The 25,051-nt window shown below is 41.6% G+C and overlaps 1 protein-coding gene and 1 long non-coding RNA gene across 2 annotated transcripts in view; one reads left to right on the forward strand and one right to left on the reverse strand.

Annotated features, from left to right (window-relative positions):
* The window catches only part of RAMP3 (receptor activity modifying protein 3), a 180,585-nt gene extending 170,937 nt beyond the window's left edge, over positions 1-9,648 (forward strand). Inside the window, exon 4 of the mRNA XM_073003570.2 lies at positions 8,841-9,648. Coding sequence (XP_072859671.1) covers positions 8,841-9,096 — 256 coding nt within the window. The 3' untranslated portion in view covers positions 9,097-9,648. The remainder of the gene's footprint in view (positions 1-8,840) is intronic.
* LOC144583525 (uncharacterized) overlaps positions 1-25,051 on the reverse strand; it is a 359,409-nt gene that overhangs the window by 326,468 nt on the left and 7,890 nt on the right. The window lies entirely within an intron of this gene.

Genomic DNA, 25,051 nt, shown 5'->3' on the forward strand with positions numbered 1-25,051 from the left:
AGATTTCACGTTGGGATCCAAATCCCTGATGCAGGCATGCAAAAAAAAAAAAAAAAACAAGAAAAAGCATTTCTAGTGAGGGCCTAGCAACTTTCCACACAACCCCCCCTAACCACCCACCCACCCAGAATCAGCATGCCAGGGAAAATATTTTAAACACAGGATTTCACATTGGGATCCAAATCCCTGATGCAGCCATGCAGAAAGCAACAAGAAAAAGCATTTCCAGTGAGAGCCTAGCAACTTTGCACAAAACCCCGTATAGAAGCAGCATGCAGGGAAAACGTTTTAAACAGAAGATTTCACGTTGGGATCCAAATCCCTGATGCAGCCACGCAGAAAGCAACAAGAAACAGCATTTCCAGTGAGAGCCTAGCAACTTTCCAAACAAACCCACCCACCCACCCAGAATCAGCATGGCAGGGAAAAAATGTTAAACACAGGATTTCACATTGGGATCCAAATCCCTGATGCAGCCATGCAGAAAGCAACAAGAAAAAGCATTTCCAGTGAGAGCCTAGCAACTTTGCACAAAACACCCCATAGAAGCAGCATGCAGGGAAAACGTTTTAAACATAGGATTTCAGTTTGGGATCCTTATCTCTGATGCAGCCATGCAGAAAGCAAGAAGAAAAAGCATTTCCAGTCAGGGCCTAGCAACTTTCCGCACAACCCCCCCTACCCACCTACCCACCCAGAAGCAACATGGCAGGGAAAACATTTTAAACACAGGATTTCACTTTGGGATCCAAATCCCTGATGCAGCCATGCAGAAAGCAACAAGAAAAACATTTCCAGTGAGGGCCTAGCAACTTTCCACACAACCACCTCCTCCCCACCCACCCACCCACCGACCCAGAAGCAGCATGGCAGGGAAAACGTTTTAAACACAAGATTTCACGTTGGGATCCAAATCGCTGATGCAGGCATGCAAAAAAAAAAAACACAAGAAAAAGCATTTCTAGTGAGGGCCTAGCAACTTTCCACACAAACCCACCCACCCTCCCAGAAGCAGCATGGCAGGGAAAACATTCCAAACACAGGATTTAACTTTGGGATCCAAATCCCTGATGCAGGCATGCAAAAAACACAATAAAAAGCATTTCTAGTGAGGGCCTAGCAACTTTCCACACAACCCCCCCTAACCACCCACCCACCCAGAATCAGCATGCCAGGGAAAATATTTTAAACACAGGATTTCACATTGGGATCCAAATCCCTGATGCAGCCATGCAGAAAGCAACAAGAAAAAGCATTTCCAGTGAGAGCCTAGCAACTTTGCACAAAACCCCCCATAGAAGCAGCATGCTGGGAAAACGTTTTAAACACAGGATTTCACATTGGGATCCAAATCCCTGATGCAGGCATGCAGAAAGCAACAAGAAAAAGCATTTCCAGTGAGCGGCTAGAAACTTTCCACACAACCCTCTCCTAACCACCCACCCACCCAGAATCACCATGGCAGGGAAAAAATTTTAAACACAGGATTTCACTTTGGGATCCAAGTCCCTGATGCAGCCATGCAGATAGCAACAAGAAAAACATTTCCAGTGGGCGCCTAGCAACTTTCCACACAACCACCCCCTCCCCACACACCCACCCACCGATCCAGAAGCAGCATGGCAGGGAAAACGTTATAAACACGAGATTTCACGTTGGGATCCAAATCCCTGATGCAGCAATGCAGAAAGCAACAAGAAAAAGCATTTCCAGTTAGGGCCTAGCAACTTTCCACACAACCCCCTCCAACCACACACCCACCCAGAATCACCATGGCAGGGAAAAAATTTTAAACACAGGATTTCACTTTGGGCTCCAAATCCCTGATGCACCCATGCAGAAAGCAACAACAAACAGCATTTCCAGTGAGAGCCTAGCAACTTTGCACAAAACCCCCCATAGAAGCAGCATGCAGGGAAAACGTTTTAAACACAGGATTTCACATTGGGATCCAAATCCCTGATGCAGGCATGCAGAAAGCAACAAGAAAAAGCATTTCCAGTGAGCGCCTAGCAACTTTCCACACAACCCTCCCCTAACCACCCACCCACCCAGAATCAGCATGGCAGGGAAAAAATGTTAAACACAGGATTTCACTTTGGGATCCAAATCCCTGATGCAGCCATGCAGAAAGCAACAAGAAAAACATTTCCAGTGAGGGCCTAGCAACTTTCCACACAACCCCCCCATAGAAGCAGCATGCAGGGAAAACGTTTTAAACACAAGATTTCACATTGGGATCCAACTCCCTGATGCAGCAATGCAGAAAGCAACAAGAAACAGCATTGCCAATTAGGGCCTAGGAACTTTCCACACAACCCCCCCAACCACCCACCCACCCAGAATCACCATGGCAGGGAAAAAATTTTAAACACAGGATTTCACTTTGGGCTCCAAATCCCTGATGCAGCCATGCAGAAAGCAACATGAAACAGCATTTCCAGTGAGTGCCTAGCAACTTTTCACACAAACCCAACCACCCTCCCAGAAGCAGCATGGCAGGGAAAACCTTCCAAACACAGGATTTCACTTTGGGATCCAAATCCCTGATGCAGCCATGCAGAAAGCAACAAGAAACAGCATTTCCAGTGAGAACCTAGCAACTTTTCACACAAACCCACCCACTCTCCCAGAAGCAGCATGGCAGGGAAAACCTTCCAAACACAGGATTTCACGTTTGGATCCAAATCCCTGTTGCAGCCATGCAGAAAGCAACAAGAAAAAGCATTTCCAGTGAGAGTCTAGCAAGTTTGCACAAAACCCCCCATAGAAGCAGCATGCAGGGAAAACGTTTTAAACACAGGATTTCACATTGGGATCCAAATCCCTGATGCAGCCATGCAGAAAGCAACAAGAAAAAGCATTTCCAGTGAGGGCCTAGCAACTTTCCACACAAACCCACCCACCCTCCCAGAAGCAGCATGGCAGGGAAAACCTTCCAAACACAAGATTTCACTTTGGGATCCAAATCCCTGATGCAGGCATGCAAAAAAAAAAACAAGAAAAAGCATTTCCAGTGAGGGCCTAGCAACTTTCCACACAACCCCCCCATAGAAGCAGTATGCAGGGAAAACGTTTTAAACACAGTATTTCACGTTGGGATCCAAATCCCTGATGCAGTCATGCAGAAAGCAACAAGAAAAAGCATTTCTAGTGAGGGCTTAGCAACTTTGCACACAACCCCCCGCCCATAGAAGCAGCATGCAGGGAAAACGTTTTAAACACAGGATTTCATTTTGGAATCCAAATCCCTGATGCAGCCATGCAGAAAGAAACAAGAAAAAGCATTTCCAGTGAGCGCCTAGCAACTTTCCACTCAACCCCCCCCCCCCATAGAAGCAGCATGAAGGGAAAACATTTTAAACCCCAGGTTTCACGTTTGGATCCAAATCCCTGATGCAGCCATGCAGAAAGCAACAAGAAAAAGCATTTCCAGTGAGGGCCTAGCAACTTTCCACACAACCCCCCCATAGAAACAGTATGCAGGGAAAACGTTTTAAACACAGTATTTCACGTTGGGATCCAAATCCCTGATGCAGTCATGCAGAAAGCAACAAGAAAAAGCATTTCCAGTGAGCGCCTAGCAACTTTCCACACAACCTCCCTACCCACCCACCACCCATCCAGAAGGAGCATGGCAGGGAACAAATTTTAAAAACAGGATTACACTTTGGGATCCAAATCCCTGATGTAGGAATGCAGAAAGGAACAAGAAAAAGCATTTCCAATGAGGGCCTGGCAACTTTCCACACAATCACCCCCCCCTACCCACCCACCCACCCAGAAGCAGCATGGCAGGATAACGTTTTAAACACAGGATTTCACTTTGGATCCAAATCCCTGATGCAGCCATGCAGAAAGCAACAAGAAAAAGCATTTCTAGTGAGGGCCTACCAACTTTCCACACAACCACCCCCCCATAGAAACATCATGCAGGGAAAACATTTTAAACATAGGATTTCACGTTGGGATCCAAATCCCTGAAGCAGCCATGCAGAAAGCAGCAAGAAAAAGCATTTCCAGTGAGCGCCTAGCAGCTTTCCACACAACCCTCCCCTAACCACGCACCCATCCAGAAGCAGAATGGCAAGGAAAACATTTTAGACAAAGGATTTCACTTTCTGATCCAAATCCCTGATGCAGTCATGCAGAAAGCAACAAGAAAAAGCATTTCTAGTGAGGGCTTAGCAACTTTGCACACAACCCCCCGCCCATAGAAGCAGCATGCAGGGAAAACGTTTTAAACACAGGATTTCATTTTGGAATCCAAATCCCTGATGCAGCCATGCAGAAAGAAACAAGAAAAAGCATTTCCAGTGAGCGCCTAGCAACTTTCCACTCAACCCCCCCCCCCATAGAAGCAGCATGAAGGGAAAACATTTTAAACCCCAGGTTTCACGTTTGGATCCAAATCCCTGATGCAGCCATGCAGAAAGCAACAAGAAAAAGCATTTCCAGTGAGGGCCTAGCAACTTTCCACACAACCCCCCCATAGAAACAGTATGCAGGGAAAACGTTTTAAACACAGTATTTCACGTTGGGATCCAAATCCCTGATGCAGTCATGCAGAAAGCAACAAGAAAAAGCATTTCCAGTGAGCGCCTAGCAACTTTCCACACAACCTCCCTACCCACCCACCACCCATCCAGAAGGAGCATGGCAGGGAACAAATTTTAAAAACAGGATTACACTTTGGGATCCAAATCCCTGATGTAGGAATGCAGAAAGGAACAAGAAAAAGCATTTCCAATGAGGGCCTGGCAACTTTCCACACAATCACCCCCCCCTACCCACCCACCCACCCAGAAGCAGCATGGCAGGATAACGTTTTAAACACAGGATTTCACTTTGGATCCAAATCCCTGATGCAGCCATGCAGAAAGCAACAAGAAAAAGCATTTCTAGTGAGGGCCTACCAACTTTCCACACAACCACCCCCCCATAGAAACATCATGCAGGGAAAACATTTTAAACATAGGATTTCACGTTGGGATCCAAATCCCTGAAGCAGCCATGCAGAAAGCAGCAAGAAAAAGCATTTCCAGTGAGCGCCTAGCAGCTTTCCACACAACCCTCCCCTAACCACGCACCCATCCAGAAGCAGAATGGCAAGGAAAACATTTTAGACAAAGGATTTCACTTTCTGATCCAAATCCCTGATGCAGGCATGCAGAAAGCAACAAGAAAAAGCATTTCCAGTGAGGGCCTAGCAACTTTCCACGCAACCCCCAAAGAAGCAGCATGGCAGGGAACAAATTTTAAAAACAGGATTTCAGTTAGATATCCAAATCCCTGATGTAGGAATGCAGAAAGCAACAAGAAAAAGCATTTCCAGTGAGGGCCTAGCAACTTTCCACACAACTCCCCCTACCCTCCCACCCACCCATCCAGAAGCATCATGCAGGGAAAACATTTTAAACAGGATTTCATGTTGGGATCCATATTCCTAAAGCAGCCGTGCAGAAAGCAACAAGAAAAAGCAAAAGCATTTCCAGTGAGGTCCTAGTAACTTTCCGCACAACCCACCCTACCCACCCACCCACCCAGAAGCGACATGGCAGGGAAAACATTTTAAACACTGGATTTCACTTTGGGATCCAAATCCCTAATGTAGCCATGCAGAAAGCAACAAGAAAAAGCATTTCCGGTGAGGGCCTAGCAACTTTCCACACAACCCCCCCATAGAAACAGTATGCAGGGAAAACGTTTTAAACACAGTATTTCACGTTGGGATCCAAATCCCTGATGCAGTCATGCAGAAAGCAACAAGAAAAAGCATTTCCAGTGAGCGCCTAGCAACTTTCCACACAACCTCCCTACCCACCCACCACCCATCCAGAAGGAGCATGGCAGGGAACAAATTTTAAAAACAGGATTACACTTTGGGATCCAAATCCCTGATGTAGGAATGCAGAAAGGAACAAGAAAAAGCATTTCCAATGAGGGCCTGGCAACTTTCCACACAATCACCCCCCCCTACCCACCCACCCACCCAGAAGCAGCATGGCAGGATAACGTTTTAAACACAGGATTTCACTTTGGATCCAAATCCCTGATGCAGCCATGCAGAAAGCAACAAGAAAAAGCATTTCTAGTGAGGGCCTACCAACTTTCCACACAACCACCCCCCCATAGAAACATCATGCAGGGAAAACATTTTAAACATAGGATTTCACGTTGGGATCCAAATCCCTGAAGCAGCCATGCAGAAAGCAGCAAGAAAAAGCATTTCCAGTGAGCGCCTAGCAGCTTTCCACACAACCTTCCCCTAACCACGCACCCATCCAGAAGCAGAATGGCAAGGAAAACATTTTAGACAAAGGATTTCACTTTCTGATCCAAATCCCTGATGCAGGCATGCAGAAAGCAACAAGAAAAAGCATTTCCAGTGAGGGCCTAGCAACTTTCCACGCAACCCCCAAAGAAGCAGCATGGCAGGGAACAAATTTTAAAAACAGGATTTCAGTTAGATATCCAAATCCCTGATGTAGGAATGCAGAAAGCAACAAGAAAAAGCATTTCCAGTGAGGGCCTAGCAACTTTCCACACAACTCCCCCTACCCTCCCACCCACCCATCCAGAAGCATCATGCAGGGAAAACATTTTAAACAGGATTTCATGTTGGGATCCATATTCCTAAAGCAGCCGTGCAGAAAGCAACAAGAAAAAGCAAAAGCATTTCCAGTGAGGTCCTAGTAACTTTCCGCACAACCCACCCTACCCACCCACCCACCCAGAAGCGACATGGCAGGGAAAACATTTTAAACACTGGATTTCACTTTGGGATCCAAATCCCTAATGTAGCCATGCAGAAAGCAACAAGAAAAAGCATTTCCGGTGAGGGCCTAGCAACTTTCCACACAACCACCCCCTCCCCACCCACCCACCCACCCATCCAGAAGCAGCATGCAGGGAAAACATTTTAAACACAGGATTTCACGTTTGGATCCAAATCCCTGATGCAGCCATGCAGAAAGCAACAAGAAAAAGTATTTCCAGTGAGGGCCTAGTAACTTTCTACACAACCCCCCCCCCCCCCATAGAAGCAGCATGCAGGGAAAACATTTTAAACACAGGATTTCACGTTGGGATCCAAATCCCTGATGCAGCCATGCAGAAAGGAACAAGAAAAAGTATTTCCAGTGAGGGCCTAGCAACTTTCCACACAACTCCCCCTACCCTCCCACCCACCCATCCAGAAGCATCATGCAGGGAAAACATTTTAAACAGGATTTCATGTTGGGATCCATATTCCTAAAGCAGCCGTGCAGAAAGCAACAAGAAAAAGCATTTCCAGTGAGGGCCTAGTAACTTTCCGCACAACCCACCCTACCCACCCACCCACCCAGAAGCGACATGGCAGGGAAAACATTTTAAACACTGGATTTCACTTTGGGATCCAAATCCCTAATGTAGCCATGCAGAAAGCAACAAGAAAAAGCATTTCCGGTGAGGGCCTAGCAACTTTCCACACAACCACCCCCTCCCCACCCACCCACCCACCCATCCAGAAGCAGCATGCAGGGAAAACATTTTAAACACAGGATTTCACGTTTGGATCCAAATCCCTGATGCAGCCATGCAGAAAGCAACAAGAAAAAGCATTTCCAGTGAGGGCCTAGTAACTTTCTACACAACCCCCCCCCATAGAAGCAGCATGCAGGGAAAACATTTTAAACACAGGATTTCACGTTGGGATCCAAATCCCTGATGCAGCCATGCAGAAAGCAACAAGAAAAAGTATTTCCAGTGAGGGCCTAGGAAGTTTCCACACAACCACCCCCTCCTCACACACCCACCCAGAAGCAGCATGGCAGGGAAAACATTTTAAACACAGGATTTCACTTTGGGATCCATATCCCTAATGCCACCATGCTTCTGTTGTAGAAAGCCATCTGAGGCAGCTTTCCTGTGAATCTGGTTTCTCTAGGTGCTTGTAGTTCTGTTTTTTAGCATGTTTTATAGCATTTTAAAGACAAATTGATCATTCAATTTGTCAATTTGTTGAAGAATATTTGTAAATTCAATGGTAAGCTTGATGAATCAAGAACCACAACTAATCACTATTTCTTGAATTCATTCCCATTTCTTTTTGGCAGTAAGGGTTGTCAGATGCGAAATTTACTTATTTTTAATTGTTTTATCATGCATGAACTCTGTCAGTGTAAATTGGGGTTTTGTCACTCACTTCCTTGCTCCCTGTACTGCAATCCCTCTGTCTCTGGAGGGGTTAAAATGTTGGTCATTTCAGCCCCCTCTACAGACCCTTTACATCTTCAGTTTCTGGCTGGCTGGCTATCCTCTCTGCTTTCTGTCACCCTCACCTTTTCCTTATGAGCAGCAGCAGCAGGTGAGAAGTCTCCGGCCCCAACCAGGGTGCAGATCAGCACTCTGTCAGACATTGGGTGGGTGGCAAAGCTCAGCAATTGGTGCAGTGCCAAGAGAACAAGGAATTAGAGCCAGCTGTTGCAGGGCACTCTGTGAGAGACAACCAGTGTGAGGGCATGTGGGCACAGGACAAAGCATCAAATGCAATGATTCTAAAAGCTTATGTAGTTTTGTCCCCCCCCCCCAAAAAAAATCTGCAAAGGTTCGAAAACAAAGTTTAAAAGCAGATTAAAAGTTTTCCTAAAGAAACAATCCAAAAACCACATTAATTTAAACCAAATTCCAAACCCTGATCCCTCACCCAATTTATTTCAATACTTCATGGTCTCAGTATGAAGAATCTCTGTTACTTTTGAGTTTTGGTTTGAAGAAAAAGTATATCATACTGGGCTGAGGAGGAAAAGTATCTTAAAGCATATATTTCTCTGACTTTTACATTATTTTCTCTTCAGGTACTACAACAATTTTACTCTATGTACAGAACACAAGGCAACAACAGCAAGATGCTTTTGGCCTAATCCCCTTGCTGAAGGTTTCATCACTGGAATGCACAGGCAGTTGTTTTCAAACTGTACTTCAGAAAAGGTGCACTGGGGAGATCCACCAGATAAAGTTCTGTTCACCCTGATTTTCATACCAGTTCTCCTGACAGTTATGATGATTGCCCTAGTAGTGTGGTGCAGTAAGAATAATGATATTTTAGTGTAATTTTGCTTTTATGTTCATTCTTATCTGATTCTTCTTTCAAGAAAATAACCTGACAGAAAATAATAAATTTAACATAGAGTATTCTAATAAATATTTCTGAAACCATAAACCATATGGATATTATATTGGAATGGACATAATGGCTCACTTCTGCAATCCATGTGGAAAGACTAGTGTTTGACCTTTTTTCTGTAAATTAAGTTTCTTAACAAGAGTTAACCATTTTTAAATTTTTCATATAGCACTCTGGTAGAAAAAAAGCAAAACACACAACAAAGAACAATATTTAGGGTTTGTTTGGAATTCAGGGATAGTTTTGAGAACAAATCTTCCTTCTCATACAATATGAACACTGTTTTCTGATTTATTTACTTTTAGTCCAGATACTTCTTCAAAAAAAATTATTCTGTTAATATCATTGAATTTATCAGATCCTCTAGATCCATGTCATCTGCAAATGCCTGTATTTTATATTCTTCCCCTCATTTTGAGTCCTTTTATATATGCATTCTAACGTAATAATGTTTCAATAAATAGTACACAATAAAGGCATCCTTGTTCCTTTTTGTATTTTTCTATTCTGTGTAAGTTTGCCATCCTTTCCTGCTCTTTCTGATTTCTAATTTTAATATGAAATCCCACATGATCTAATACTTTATTTAAAAAAAGGTGAAGGGAAAAATCTAAATAAAGGGGCAAAAATCTAAATAAAAATCAAAGCACTTCAAGATGCCAAACAAAGCAGGCTTTGGACTTCCAGATGGGAAGTGCTCTAGTTTAGATTGGAGTGGATAGTTTTAGAAAATGACAGAATACTAAACTATAAAGACATGACTTAAACCAAGGATGACATATCTTCCTTGGTAAGCGAAAGAAAATAATTTAAGAGTGATAAGCTTTGAACTGGATATGGACTAAGATCCAGGAAGAAAATTACCAAAAGTTTCTTCAATGGAAGCATTCTCACAACTAGCATTAATGGAAAACAAGAAAATCTTCATGTAGAATTTGTTAAAATTGGAAAATCAAGGAGAAGAACAAGGTACTGTATAATACTTGATTGGTGGACAAAAACGCAAACATTCAAGATATAGATAGGGTACTTTCTAAATGTAAAAATCTCATCAAAACCTTGTATAATTATTTACTACAATTAAAATGCAAGATTAGATCTGTGGTTGTTGTATTATGTAATGGTTTATGAATATTCATGTTGCTGAGAGGCGGAGTCAAAAGATGTCAGAGAGTCAGAGAGCAGATTGAGTTTTAAGTGAAATAGAGTCAGTTAGAGAAATGTAAGAGGCAGGAGAGAAAAGCCAGACTGAGTTCCCAAACAGTGTAGTTTGGGAACTTTAGATGTGATTAGCTACTGAAGATATTTATGAATCTCTGTAATCAATAAACCAAAGTTTTATTTAAAAGAACTTTGTGTGGACCTGAATCTTTCTGAAGGAATGGTGATTTAGAGATTACCTGGTGGCAGCAAGTGTAAAAGAAGAGTGTTTGCCTTCATGTGCTCTGTGGCTTGAAGATCAAGGAAGGGGCATGAGGGTGGATGCCTCAATGAAATAGTTAAAAAATGCATGATAAGATGGGCCCAAAGTGTGGGCCACAATATTAACTTGAATAAGGCCACACATATGGGATATATTGTTAAGATCAGGGATAAGAGAGGGATAGATACTAAGCTAACTATGTAATCCAAAATTTGCTTTGAAGCATTGCAGATGTTGAAAAATTTGGAGTCTGAGGATTTTATTCTCGAATTTTGTAATTCCAAGGGGTAGTTTAAAACATGTGATGGTTTGTGTAGTAATGAGAAAATGTGAAATGGATTCAGAATGGTTGTGCGTGAAGCTGATTTTGACCAGTGGGAAGATTTTCAGGAGAGACAGAAAAGTTTCTTCTGCCCAGCACAAAGACTAGATAAGGGAGTGAAGTCAAAACATTCCATCCTAAGATTAGAGGAAGAAAACAATACCTGGACACCCTTGGATTCCCATGAGAATGGAGGGCAGAATGAGAACGCCCGAAAGCATCATTGGGTCAACTCCTCAAAAGATGAAGAAGGGTGGTGCTTAGAGAGTAGAAAATGGAGATTTAGCTATTTGAATTGTACTTGGTCTTTAGAGAGGCTTCGGGTCCAGTTTTGCCTTTTCTTTTATCTAGGAGAAAGAGCTTAGGTATAGATGCCTGTAGTTTAGTGTAACTAAGTGCAGGGGCGAATCTTTATGGTAGACTTGTCAGAAAGTGTGCTATACCCTGGCTGAGGTGAATAGGACTCCATCCAGCTGATAAGGGCTACTCAGATGCCTGGATGCTCTCTAGCCACCAAACGGCTCTCCCTAAAGGGAGGCTGGTTCGTGACATAAAGAAAAATATGGTGCCTCAACCTACGAACTTAATCGGTGTGACAAACCCAGACCTACTGGGATATGCCACACGTTAACTAAGCTGCCACCAACCATTCCCTATAAGAAGTCACACAGACCAGGGATGGATTTTTAAACAAATAAAAGAACAAGGTTTATTTAAATACAACACACAGGGAAAATAAAATAATCAGGTGAATAAGATAAAGTAACGTGGCTTATTCTCATTCATACATGCATACAGTTTGGTTCACACAGAACCCTCAACTTGAAGCACAGACCCTGAACCTATCAGTTCTGGCTAACCAACAGACACCTGAACCTATCAGGTTGGTACTCTGACACACAGTAGTACCCTGTCTGACACACAGACTCCCACACCAGCTTCTTCTTCCCAGCTGCTGCTTCGTCACATCCCAGCGTCTCCCTTCTCCACACACGCATCACATATATATACAGTACAGCCCCTCCTCCTGATGTCCCGCCTTCCACTCCCCATAGGATGGAACTTTCCCTCCAAACCCATGACAGACAGGTAACATCAGTGCTGTATGTAACACCTCCCCTCTTTATAAGTTGTTTTGTAGGGGGAAAGCTAAGGTGCTTTTCACCAAAAAACAACCTGGATAAAACACACAAAAACAGTTATACATACAATATCATACTTACTTAAACTTACATTCTAAGTTAACCATAGCAATTAGGCATTTAAACATTTACCATATACATTACATCAATTTACCTTTATTCATACAAACCAAGTTCAAAAAACAGGTACATTTAACTTTTTGTCATCAATATATATATATAGTCCATGTTTCTTTCGCCGTCTTCATTCTTCAGGTCTTCTTGACAAGGCGTCAGCAACACAGTTCACTGACCCTCTGACCACTTTCACTTCAAAGTCATAGTCCTGTAGGTTTAAAGCCCACCTCATAAGTTTGCTATTGTGGGTTTTCATTGTCTTTAACCATTGCAGTGGTGAATGGTCCGTGCACAGAACAAAATGTCTTCCCCAGATGTAAGGCTTGGCCTTCTGGATCGCGTAGACTATGGCCAAACACTCCTTCTCCACAGTTGCCAAATGTCTCTCACCTTTTTGAAGTTTCCTACTCAGGTAGGACACTGGATGCTGGTCACCATTTTCATCCTCCTGGCAAAGAACTGCTCCTACCCCGCTGTTAGACGCATCGGTGTAGATGATGAACTCCCGGTCGAAGTCTGGAGCACGCAGGACTGGATAGTTGATGAGCGCCTGCTTCAACCTCTGGAACGCCTCCTCACAGTCGCTGGTCCACGGGATGCGGTCATCAGTCTTCTTCCTCGTCAGATCGGTCAGCGGAGCCGCAATCTCGCTAAACCTCGGGATGAACTTTCTGTAGTAGCCCACCAACCCAAGAAATGATTTGACTTTTTTCTTGGTGTTGGGTCTAGGCCAATCACGAACAGCTTCTATTTTGGCCTCCAGGGGTTTTATCACTCCTCCCCCTACCATGTGACCCAAGTATTTTCTTTCTGGGCTACCCAGCTGCAGTTTGTTTTCTTTGCAGGGCCTGGGCCAAAGCACTTCCTCCCCTGGGTCAAAGTGCCTCTCCCTGGCTTCCTGGTCATCCCAGGTTTTCTTTCTGACCTTTTGAGCTTGCAGGGTCTCTGCTGCTAGCTCTAGGTTTCTCTTTAGGTCTTTCCTTAAAGAGTCTATATCTGTCACAACATCTTGTGGGTCATCCTGGGTGATCTGCTCCCAATTTTGTTTGATCAAATCAAGGGGCCCTTTCACCCTTCTCCCAAATAAAAGTTCAAATGGACTGAACCCGGTACTGGCTTGTGGCACTGATCGATAAGCAAACAAAAGGGATTGCAGCTTCTGGTCCCAATTGTTTGGATTCTCTGCCAAGTAAGCCCTAATCATACGCATTAGAGTCCCATTGAACTTCTCAGTTAACCCATTACTTTCAGGGTGATAAGCAGTGGTTTCCTTGTGCTTAATTCCACAGATTTGCCATAAGCGTTTCATGAGCTTTGATGTAAATGATGCTCCCAAATCTGTGATTATTTCTGAGGCAAATCCCATCCTGGACATATACCCCACCAAGGCATCTGCCACTGTGTTAGTTTCAATATTAGTCAAGGGTATGGCTTTAGGGTACCTCGTGGCATGGTCCACAATGGTGAGAATGAACCTGTTCCCCCTCTTTGTGGCCTTGGGCAAAGGTCCCACAATATCCACCCCTATGCATTTGAACGGAGTGTCAATCACAGGCAAAGGGCACAACTTTGCTTTGGTCCTGTCGCGGCTATTCCCCTGCCTTTGACACACATCACATTGTTTACAGAACTCCCTGATCTGCTTCCCTATGTCAGGCCAGTAAAAATTCTGTGTGATTCTCTGCTGTGTTTTGTTCACCCCTAAGTGCGCAGCAAACATGTCAGAGTGCCCCCTTTGTAAGATCATGGGGTGATACTTTTCAGGTACCACTAGCTGACTTCTGATCCCATCTCCCCCTTTTGAGATATTCCTCAGGGTCTCTCTATACAAAATCCCCTTTTTCTCTAGAAATCTCACTGGGGTTTCAGGTGTTAGCTGGGCGTCTGTCACCTGTTCAAAACATTTTTGGAGAGTGGCGTCTGCCTTTTGCTCTTGGCCAAATTTGCTGTTTGTGGTCAAGGTTTCCACCACAGCTTCTGAACTCCCCTCTGCTTCCGTCTCTGGCTCATCATTACCCCCCTGAACTGTCCCCGTGGTGGCTTGTGAACGTGTAATCACTAGCACCCTTTTCACATGTTCAGCCAGGTCATTTCCCACGAGCACGGCTGCTGGCAGAGTCGATGAAATTGCTAGCCGCCAAACTCCCCTCCAGCCTTGAAAGTTGACAGATACCTCCGCGACTGGGAGTGAGATTATCTGCCCCTCAATCCCTGCTACCTTTATGCTCTCATTCGGGATTATATATTCCCTAGGAATAATATCTGGATGGCACAGGGTCACCTGAGAACAAGTGTCCCGCAGCCCCCGATACTGACGGTCAAGTATTCCTACGTCCACCCCTGCTGTCTCAAACAACTGAGAATCTGTTCTCACGAGCAAGCATCGCTTGACCTCCACAAGAGGACCACCTTCCTCAGCCTGATCAGCAGATACAGCCGTTCCAGACTGAGCAGCCATGGCAACAGGCTCCCTCAGTGACAATGAGCCTTGCTCTCTCTGGACACAGAACACAGCTTTTGGCTTGGTTCCACTAGAATCCTGAGGCACAATTCCTTTTAGCTGCTTTAATTTCTCACACTCTGAGATTAGATGGCCCTTTCCCTGACAGAAATAACATTTTCTGGTGTATTTTGATTCTCTCTCATCTTGTTTTGGTTTTCCCTCCAAAATCTGAGGTCTTGGTTTCATGTCTGAGGGCTTCCCTTCACCATGGGCCCCTCCCCCTTGCTGGCTTTTCCCTGGTCCCTGAGAGTACTTGCTGTAGGGTTCTTTGGGTTTACCTACAGATTTCCCCTCACCCAAGGGCTTTCTTATTTGCGAAATAAAATCTGCAATCTCGGCTGCTTCTGCCACAGATTTTGGTTTCCTTTCCCTCACCTGGAATTTCAATTCCCCATGCAGGACTGAATAGAACTGTTCCAGTGCTATCAAGTCTTTAAGCTGCTCGTAGGTCTCTGTCCCCTCCTGAGATAGCCATTTCTCAAGCAGCCTCACCAATTGGGCCCCCACTTGGGTAAAAGTCTGCTCTGGCTTTTTGGTGATTGACCTAAATCTTTGCCTCAGCTGTTCCGCATTTATCCCATGTCTTGCAAACACCAGTTTTTTAAACTCTGCAAAATCTTTCATCAGTTCCTCAGGCGTCTCGGCATAGACCTCAGCCAGGCTACCACTGATTAAAGATCGCATGATGGTCATCTTCTCAGTTTCCCTCACTGAGAAGTCCACAAACGCTCTTTCCACTAAGGAAAAGAACACCTCAGGACAATCTCCCTTGTGGTACACAGGGAATTTCTTCAGGTCAGCCTTAGACAATTGGCCTCCCTCAGAATCCCTATTGTTATTATTATTCTGGTTCATCAGTTCCAGTTTTCTTAATTCAAACGCCATTTTCTCTCTCTGCAATTCCAATTCCATTCTCTGTCTCTCTAATCTTTCTTCCTTTTCCATTCTCTCTCTCTCTAATCTTTCCTCCATTTCCCTCACCCTCAGTTCATGCTGTTGGGCTATGAGCAATTTTCTGAGCTCTGGGTTCTGTTCTCCTGTGCTGTCACCTTGCACTGAGCCAAATTCATCCTCAGAACCTTGGTCAACCTGGGGGTCTTTCACTTCACCCATTTCTGCCACTTGGCTTCGAGTCAAGGGCATAATCCCCCCTCAGAACAGGCTGCTTTAAAAAGTCAAGCCTCAAAATAAAACGACCACTTTTTTTCTCTTTTGCCTCAGAACCAGCTTTCTATAGATTGCTGCTGTTCTTCAGCACTAATCTTGCAACAGTTGCGAGCCAGAGTCTACCCCCCTCTGCTGGGCCTCTCAGCAGGCAGGCTAGATCACTGTTACTACGCAGTTTTGCCTCAGCTTTTTTCCCGCCAAAACAAGTTGCCTCAGAGCACCCTAATCTAGTCTTCCCACTTGGCACGTTCTTCCACTAGCGCACCTCCCCGTGAGGTACACCTAGAAGATTACCTACGCGCCTCAGATTGTCCCTGACTAGACCCCCCTTGCTCTGGGCACACTTGCCAAGGCTTTGCTGGACCGCTGGACAACTGGACCAGTCGTATCCCACACGCTGGACACCAATCAATGTGACAAACCCAGACCTACTGGGATATGCCACACGTTAACTAAGCTGCCACCAACCATTCCCTATAAGAAGTCACACAGACCAGGGATGGATTTTTAAACAAATAAAAGAACAAGGTTTATTTAAATACAACACACAGGGAAAATAAAATAATCAGGTGAATAAGATAAAGTAACGTGGCTTATTCTCATTCATACATGCATACAGTTTGGTTCACACAGAACCCTCAACTTGAAGCACAGACCCTGAACCTATCAGTTCTGGCTAACCAACAGACACCTGAACCTATCAGGTTGGTACTCTGACACACAGTAGTACCCTGTCTGACACACAGACTCCCACACCAGCTTCTTCTTCCCAGCTGCTGCTTCGTCACATCCCAGCGTCTCCCTTCTCCACACACGCATCACATATATATACAGTACAGCCCCTCCTCCTGATGTCCCGCCTTCCACTCCCCATAGGATGGAACTTTCCCTCCAAACCCATGACAGACAGGTAACATCAGTGCTGTATGTAACAATCGGTTCCAGAAGATGTTCATAACTCGAAATATTGAGAAATTGAAGCACCATTTCCCATAGGAATGTATTGAAACATGATTAATCTGTTCCGGCCGGGACATAAACACCAAAAAAGAAACACTGCAAGACCCAACAGAAATGGGGGGGAACCCCCCCAAAAGCAAACAAACCCTGCAAAACCCATCAGAAATGGGAAAAACAACCCAAAAAGAAACAAATCCAAAATTTTTTGGCTGGAGCTGGTCATAATTCGAAATGGGCGATCGGAAGTCGGGGCGTTCGTAAGTTCTTAGTTCGTTCAGTTCTTGAAATAACAGGTTTATTTACAAATTGTTTCAGGAATAATTCTTAAACACATTCTTAAAATTACACAAAGCTTCAGTAGTTTCCTTTAACCTTTTCTATCAATAGAATACCGATAAACACTCTCTGCCTCAAACCCCAAACTCTTTCTCCCCTAAAAAATTCTGATTGAACTCACTAGACCCTGACTCACTAGCCTTCTAGTTTCTCTTCTCCGCCTCCCAGCAGCTCTCATTTGGTTCATGCAAATAGTGTTCTACCTGAGCCAAAGCAGGGTGACCAACATTTCTCTCACATTTAATTTCTTCAGTATCTTCTTAAGCTTTCCTCATTAATACAGAAACTAAAGATACAAGAAGGTATTAAACCTAGAATGAAATGTTTCAATAAAGAAAGAAACTAAAGATAGAAAGAAGCGATAAAAGCTAGAATGGAAGATAGCAACAAAGAAAGAAGCTAACGATAGAATGTTTGAAGGTAGAAACCAGAAGCTAGAAAAGAACGATATCAAAAAAGAAAAGATAAAATTTTAGGAGGTATTAAAGTTGGAATAAGATATCAAGCAAGATACTAGATAGTATGTAAGAAGATATTACAGCTGGATTGAAAATAAAAGATAAAATGTTAGAAGGAATTTTATCTAGAAAGATATGTATAAAGAAAGTAACTAAAGAAAGAAGGCATAGAATGAAAGTATTGAAAGAAAAATTAACGGAGAAGGTGTAAAAGATGGGGGCAGGATTTCAAGAAAAAAAAACAATATGAGTATTAAAACAAGTATAAAAGATATCAACAAACAAGAAACAGCTTAGATATTATGTTAAATAATGTTAGAATGAAGCAATAAATGTTAGGTATAAAGTGTAGAATGTTAGAAGGCATAAACAGAATGAAAGCAAGCAAAAAAGATACTAGGAATGCGAAGAAACTAGAAGCGAAATGAATGAAATAAAATAAATAATTTAGAATGTCAGAAGCTGGAATGCAAGATATGTATGAAGCACTTTCTTGATTTGCTTCATTCTAGCTTTAATACACTGAACCATTCTGTTCCATTTACTTCATTCTCTTTTGCATCTTTCTTTCTTGATTTACTTCATTCTAGCTTTAGCACACATATGATGTCTTTTTCCTTCTTGACACTTCATTGTAGCCTTAATGATAAACATGCTGTTTCGCTTTTCTGTGGTTCTTTCTTGATTTGATTCTAGCCTTAACACAAATGATCCCCTTCGCTTTTCTGTTGTCCCTTCTTGAATTACTTCATTCAATCCTTCCTACGATTTTCGTTTCCTATCATTCTAGCTGTATGTAGTTTCTTGTTCTTTATTGATTTCATTCTTAATCATTCCAATGTTCTTTCTTGACATCATAAACATGATCTCTTTCGCTTCTTTTTGTTGCTCTTTTTAGAATTACGTCATTCTAGCCTTCAAACTAGAAAACGTGCACTTTCGCTTCTTTCTGTTCTTTCATGATTTACTTCAATCTAGCCTTTTATACATTGAAACATACTCTTTTGCTTCTTCTTTTTTCTTTATTTACACATTTCTAGCTTTACTCCTAGCGACTTAATTTATTTTCTTTCATTTATCACTCAAACATAATCTCTCCTTTCTATTTTTCTGTTTACTACATTCTATCCTTAATAGCTTTCGCTTCTTTCTTTGGTTTTTCCTGCTTCATTCTAGCCTTAACACAAACATGATCGCTTTCGCTTCTTTGTCCTTTCTTGAATAACTTCATTCTGGTCTTAATAAATAACAAGCTTTCTTCTGTGGTTGATTATTGATTTACTTCATTCTAGCCTTTCATACGGTTAAACATGATCTCCTCTGCTTCTTTCTTCATTTCCTTCATTCTATCCTTAATAATCAAGATCTCTTTCGCTTCTGTTGTTTTCTTCATATATTCTAGCCTTAATGCTCTTAATTTCTCTCGCTTTTTTCTTTTTTCTTGATTTACTTCGTTCTATCCTTAAGGCGTACTCTTATAATTCGCTTCTTCATTCTAGCCATAACAAACGATCGCTTTCTTTCTGTTGCCCTATCTTCAATTAATTCATTCTAATCGTAATACACTTGAACAAGTTTTGTTTTCTTCTGTGGTTGTTTCTTGATTTCATTCTAGCCTTAATGCTAGACATGATCTCTTTCGCTTCTTTCTGTGGTTCTTTCTTCATTGTCTTCAATCTAAATACTGTACTTAACATATTTCGCTTCCTTCTGGTTTTCGTTCTTGATTTTACTTCATTCTAGACTTAATATACTCGAAGATATCTTTAGGATTTTTCTGTTCTTTCATGATCTACATTCTAGCCTTATACATTGAAACATCTCTTTCGCCTTTCAGTTGTTTCTTTCTTTATTTACACCACACCTTAATATGTCTTCTTATGATCTCTTTCGCTTCTTCCTGTTTTTTTTCTTCACTTTATTCTAGCCTTAATATTCTTAAACCTGATCCCTTTAGATTCTTTCTGTTGTTCATTCTTGATTTCCTTCATTCTAGCCTTAACACACATGATCGATTTCGCTTCTTTCTGTCCTTTCTTGAATTTAATTATAGCCTTATTACACTCTAACAAGCCTTCTTTGGTTGTTTCTTGATATAGTTCATCTAGCCACTACATTATTCTAGCCTTAATATTCTTAAACTGGATCCCTTTAGCTTCTTTGTATTTTTTTTTCTTGATTTCCTTCATTCTTGCCTTCATACACTCTTAGTTTTCTGTCATTGTTTCTTTACTTAATTCTAGCCTTAATGCTCTTAAAGATGATCTCTTTCACTTATTTCTGTTTTTTTCTTCACGTACTTTATTCTAGCTTTAATATTCTGGATCCCTTTAGCTTCTGTAGCAACCCCAGACCTACTGGAGTATCCCACCCTGTAGTTAGGCTGCCACCAACCATTCGCTCTACCAAGTCACCCAGACCAGGAATGGATTTTAATAAACAAAAGAACAAGGTTTATTGAAAAAACAAACAGGGTAAATAAAAGGATCAGGTAAATAGGATACTGGAACTTGGTATAGTCCCAATCATACACATACAACAGATTGGTTCTCACGGAACACTTTAAGGTAACGCACAGACCCTGAACCTATCAGTTCTGGCTACCTAGATAGAAACCTGAACCTATCAGGTATGTACTGTCTGACGAACAGTTGTACCCAGTCTGACCCACAGACTCCAACTCCACTTCTCCACGTCAGCTTCCCTACGATGGACTTCCCCCCAATATATATACAGTACAGCTCCTCCCCCCTGATGTCCCGCCTTCCACTCCCCATAGGATGGAACTTTCCCTCCAAACCCATGACAGACAGGTACCATCAGTGCTGTATGTGACAGCTTCTTTACATCTTTCTAGCCTTAACACAAACATGATGTTCTTGCTTCTTTCGGGCGTTATTTCTTGATTTCCTTCACTCTATCCACACACATGATCGCTTTCGCTTCTTTCTGTTGTCCTTTCTTGAATTACTTCATTCTAGCCTTATTACAATCGAACGTTTCTTGTGTGGTGTTTCTTGATTTACTTTAATCTAGCCTTAATGCATAATCGCATTAAAACATAATTGCTTTCTCTTCCTGTTTTTCTGTCTTGATTTACTTCATTCTATACGTATTCTTATAATCTTTTTCGCTTCCTTCCATGGTTTTTGTCTTTATCTTCTAGCCTTATTTCTCTTAAACATGGTCTTTCGCTTCTTTCTTATTCTTTCTTGGATTGCGTCAATCTAGCCTTAATAAACACGAACAAGTTTTCTTGCCTTAATGCTCAAACATGATCTCGCTTCATAGCCTTCACAAACATGATCTTTCGCTTCTCTTTTTCTTCCTTGATTTACTTTACTTGATTCTATCCTTAATACATTCGTTTTCTTTAGGTGTTGTTCTTTCATGATTTACTTCACTCTAGCCTTACCACACACAAACATGATCCCTTTAGCTTCCTTCTGTGTTCTTTCTTGAATTACTTCATTTTAACCTTAATACGTATTCCTATGATCATCCGCTTCCTGTGATTCTTTCTTGACTTAGTTCCTTCTAGATTTAATTCTCTTAACTATGATCGTTTCTTTCTGTTGTTCTTTCTTGAATTTCTTGAATTACATACACTCGAAGTTTTTTTTAGGTTATTTCCCTTCTTTCTTACTTCATTTTAGCAAAACTAATAAACGTTACTTCTTTCGCTTCTTTCTGTTCTTTCATGATTTACTTCCTTCTAGCCTTAAATACACTGAAACATAATCTCTCGCTTTTCTTGATTTACACAATTCTAGCCTTACGCCATATGATCTCTTTCGCTTTTTTCTGTTGTTCTTTCTTCATTTACTTTATTCTAGCCTTATTATGCTTAAACTAGAAAACCGAGAAAGAACAACAGAAAGAAGCAAAAGAGATCGCTTCTTTCTGTTGTTCTTTCTCAGTTTACTTCTTTCCAGCCTTAAAAACACAAACACGATGTCTTTCGCGTCTTTCTGTTGTTTCTTCTTTATTTCCTTAATACTCCGAAACATGCTCTTTCGCTTCTTTTTCGTTCTTGATTTCCTTCATTCTAGTTTTATTACACTTGGAAGTTTTCTTTAGGTTGTTTCTGTTGTTCTTTATTGATTTACTTCATTTACTTAAATACATTGAAATCTCTTTTGCATCTTTCTGTTGTTTTTTTCCTGAATTACACCAATCTACCCTTAATACTTCTTTTGATCTCTTTTCGGTTCTTCATTTACTTCATTCTATTATTAATAAATATAATCTCTTTCGGTTCTTTCTGTTGTTAATTCTTGATTTACTTCATTTTAGCCTTTATACTAAACATTTTTTTTATGTTGTTTATTGATTTCATTGTAGCCTTAATACACTCGAACAAGTTTTCTTTAGTTTGTTTCTCTTCTTCTTTCTTGATTTACTTCATTCTAGCCTTAAAACTGTTTAACGTGACCTCTTTCGCTTTTCTGTTCTTTCATTTTTTTTACATCTTTCTGTTTCTTGAATTCATTCTAGCCTTAAGACACTCTAAGAAGCTTTCTTCTGGGGTTGTTTCTTAATTTACTTCATTCTAGCCTTAATACTGTTAAACAAGATTTCCTCTGCTTCTTTCTGTTCTTTCTTCATTTCCTTCATTCTAAATACTCCTAAACATATCTTTCGCTTCTGGTTTTCGTTCTTGAATATACTTCATTCTAGCCTTAATACACTCGAAGGTTTTCTTTAGGTTGGTTCTGTTGTTCACTTCACTCTAGCCTTATACATTGAAACATGTCTTTCGCATCTTTCTCTTGTTTTTTTTCTTGATTTACACCAATCTATCCTTTATACTTCTTATGACCACTTTCGCTTTTTTCTGCTGTTCTTTCTTCATTTACTTTATTCTAGCCTTAATATTCTTAAAATGGATCTCTTTTGTTCTTTCTTGATTTACTACACCGTCCTTGTTTTTCTTTCTTTACTTTATTCTATCCTTAATACATATTCTTATCATCTCTCTCGCTTCCTTCTGTGGTTCTTTCTTGATTTACATTCCAGCCTTATTACTCTTAAACATGATCTGTTTCGCTTCTTTCTGTTATGCTTTCTTGGATAGCTTCATTCTAGCCTTGATAGAATCGAACAAGTTTTCTTTAGGTTGTTTCTGTTCTTTATTTTTTACAATACTCTTAAAATATGATCTCCTTCGCTTCTTTCTAATCTTTCATAATTTACTTCATTCTAGCCTTAATACATTGAAACATAATCTCTTTCGTTTCTTTGTTTCTTTATTTGCTTCATTCCAACTTTAATACAGTGAGTGAGAAGAGAATGTGTGAGTGAGAGTCTGGTAGTGAGAGACTGTGTGAAACTTAAGAGTGAACTAAGGGTGAGAGATCTGTGAGAATGCTGAATGATAAAGAGAGTGGATAGAGTGAATCAGTAGTACTGATTCAGTTTCAAGTGATTAGCAACCTGTGATTTACCTACTGTATATTAATCAGATGTTACCCTCCCGAATCAAAAGGACACATGTCTCCTTGAGTGAGACAGCAATACTGGGTTGCAACAAAGAAGGAAGACGAACGAGAACCTTGTGAAGGACTGGGGGAACAGGGGCTTCAGAGGAGACTGCCACAAAAGTGGTGACCAGCGGCGGGATACGAATTTGATCCAGTAACGCCTTAGAACAGGTTCCCAGCGCATGAAAATATATTTTAGCCAGGGAGTTTGAGCTTAAAGGAGTGGGTAATCTTCCTAGAGCTTTCTCAAGGGGAGAAAGCTTAGTGGGAAGGCTTCACGGCTCAAATTGGGGACTAAGATATGGACAGGCTCTGAGGAAACCATTTCTGGAGTTTACTTCAAGCAGAAAGTGGGACCAGTTGGCTAGCTTGTCCTGAGCTCAAAGGATAGAGTTCAGAGGGGACTAAGCTGAGATCAAGGGCAGAGAAGCTGAGGTGAATCAAATCAGCAAAAACTGGGAAAGATGATATTTCTGGTTATTTGGTGCCTGAGGCAGGGGGAGAAACTTTGTCTCTTGTGAAAGGCCTGGCTGGGAGTCAGAGGCCTAAACACAGTACCTTACCAGTGGATGGTTGCTGGGGAAGGAACTTTATAGCACAGACTCTCTCACTGAAAGGAAAAAAAGTGTACGTTTTAAATTTGGGGCTTTTAAATAGGAGAAGCCTAAATAAATAAACATGCCTTCCACACGGGGAAAAAAGCAGCCGAGATATCTACTGATATGGCAGGTGGCTCAGATCAAGAAAGGGAAGAATCTGAGGAAAAAATCACCTCAGAAAAAGAAATGGAGACCACAAGGGGGGAGGACTCTACAGAATTCAGAAAGTGGAAATTGGAGCAAGTATAAGCACAGGAATTCAGGTTGAAACAAATGGAGCTAGAAAATAAGGCTAGAGCTCATGAAAGCAGAATTTAGAATTAGAAATGGAGAAAGGAAAAATTGCCTTAGATGAGAAAGAAAAATTTGCCTTAGAAAAGGAGAAATGATTGACTTAGAGAAGGAATGTCATTTGAAATTAAGAGGTTGGAGCTGGCAGCTCAAGCTAATAATAACAACAACGGACAGCCTAATTCTGATGAGAGACATCTGTCCAAGGCAGACCTTAAAAGATTCCCAGTATTTAGGGTGATGACCCTGAGTCTGTTATGATTATGTTTGAGCACGCGTATGAGGATTTTGAAGTAAGGGGATCTGAACGCATGATGGTGATGAGGTCTCAAATTAGTGGAGGCTTAGCTGACATTTATGCAGAAATGCCAGTGGAATAAAAGATTTTGACTCGTTCCCAGAAGAAAAATGAAAAGACAGCTGAGGAAAAAGATGAAATTCCTGTGTAGACAATGATGACCCAGCTGAGTTAATACAAATTAGGAATCCCCAAAACAATACATTTACACAGGAAGAAAAAGCTGGCTCCACGCTGCAACGTTGCTTTGAAAAAGTTACTGCATTAACCCCTGAAAGACCTGAAAGGTTCCTTATAGAGAAGGAGATCTTAGTGAATCCCAGGGAGGGGAAAATCTTCAGAAGCAGTGAATACTTTAAAATATCGACAGATAAGTGAGGGGACCCCTTGACAAAATTGGGAGAAAATAGAAGGATTTGATCCTGAAAATGTGATTTCATATTTAGACCACCTAATGAACATTCTAAAGAAAAATTTAGAGCTGGCTGCTATAAATTTATAGGGACAGGAAAAGAAACAAAGGAAGTCTGGTATGATAAGAAAGCCAGAGATGAGGTGAGATGTTGAGACCTCTCAAAGGGAATAAATTACAACTAATTTGGGTAGGACCATTCAGGGTAATTTCCAAAATGAATGAAATTAATTAAATCATTGTCGTGACTGCCACCTCCTCTTACGTCACCACAAGAGATGACAGGTCACAATCCTTCATACACACACACAGTACTTCGCTGCCACCAACCACACATAAACCTGACACTTCAGACTTATTGTGGATTTTAA

Source organism: Pogona vitticeps, chromosome 6 (genome assembly GCF_051106095.1).
Source record: "Pogona vitticeps strain Pit_001003342236 chromosome 6, PviZW2.1, whole genome shotgun sequence".
NCBI lineage: Eukaryota > Metazoa > Chordata > Lepidosauria > Squamata > Agamidae > Pogona > Pogona vitticeps.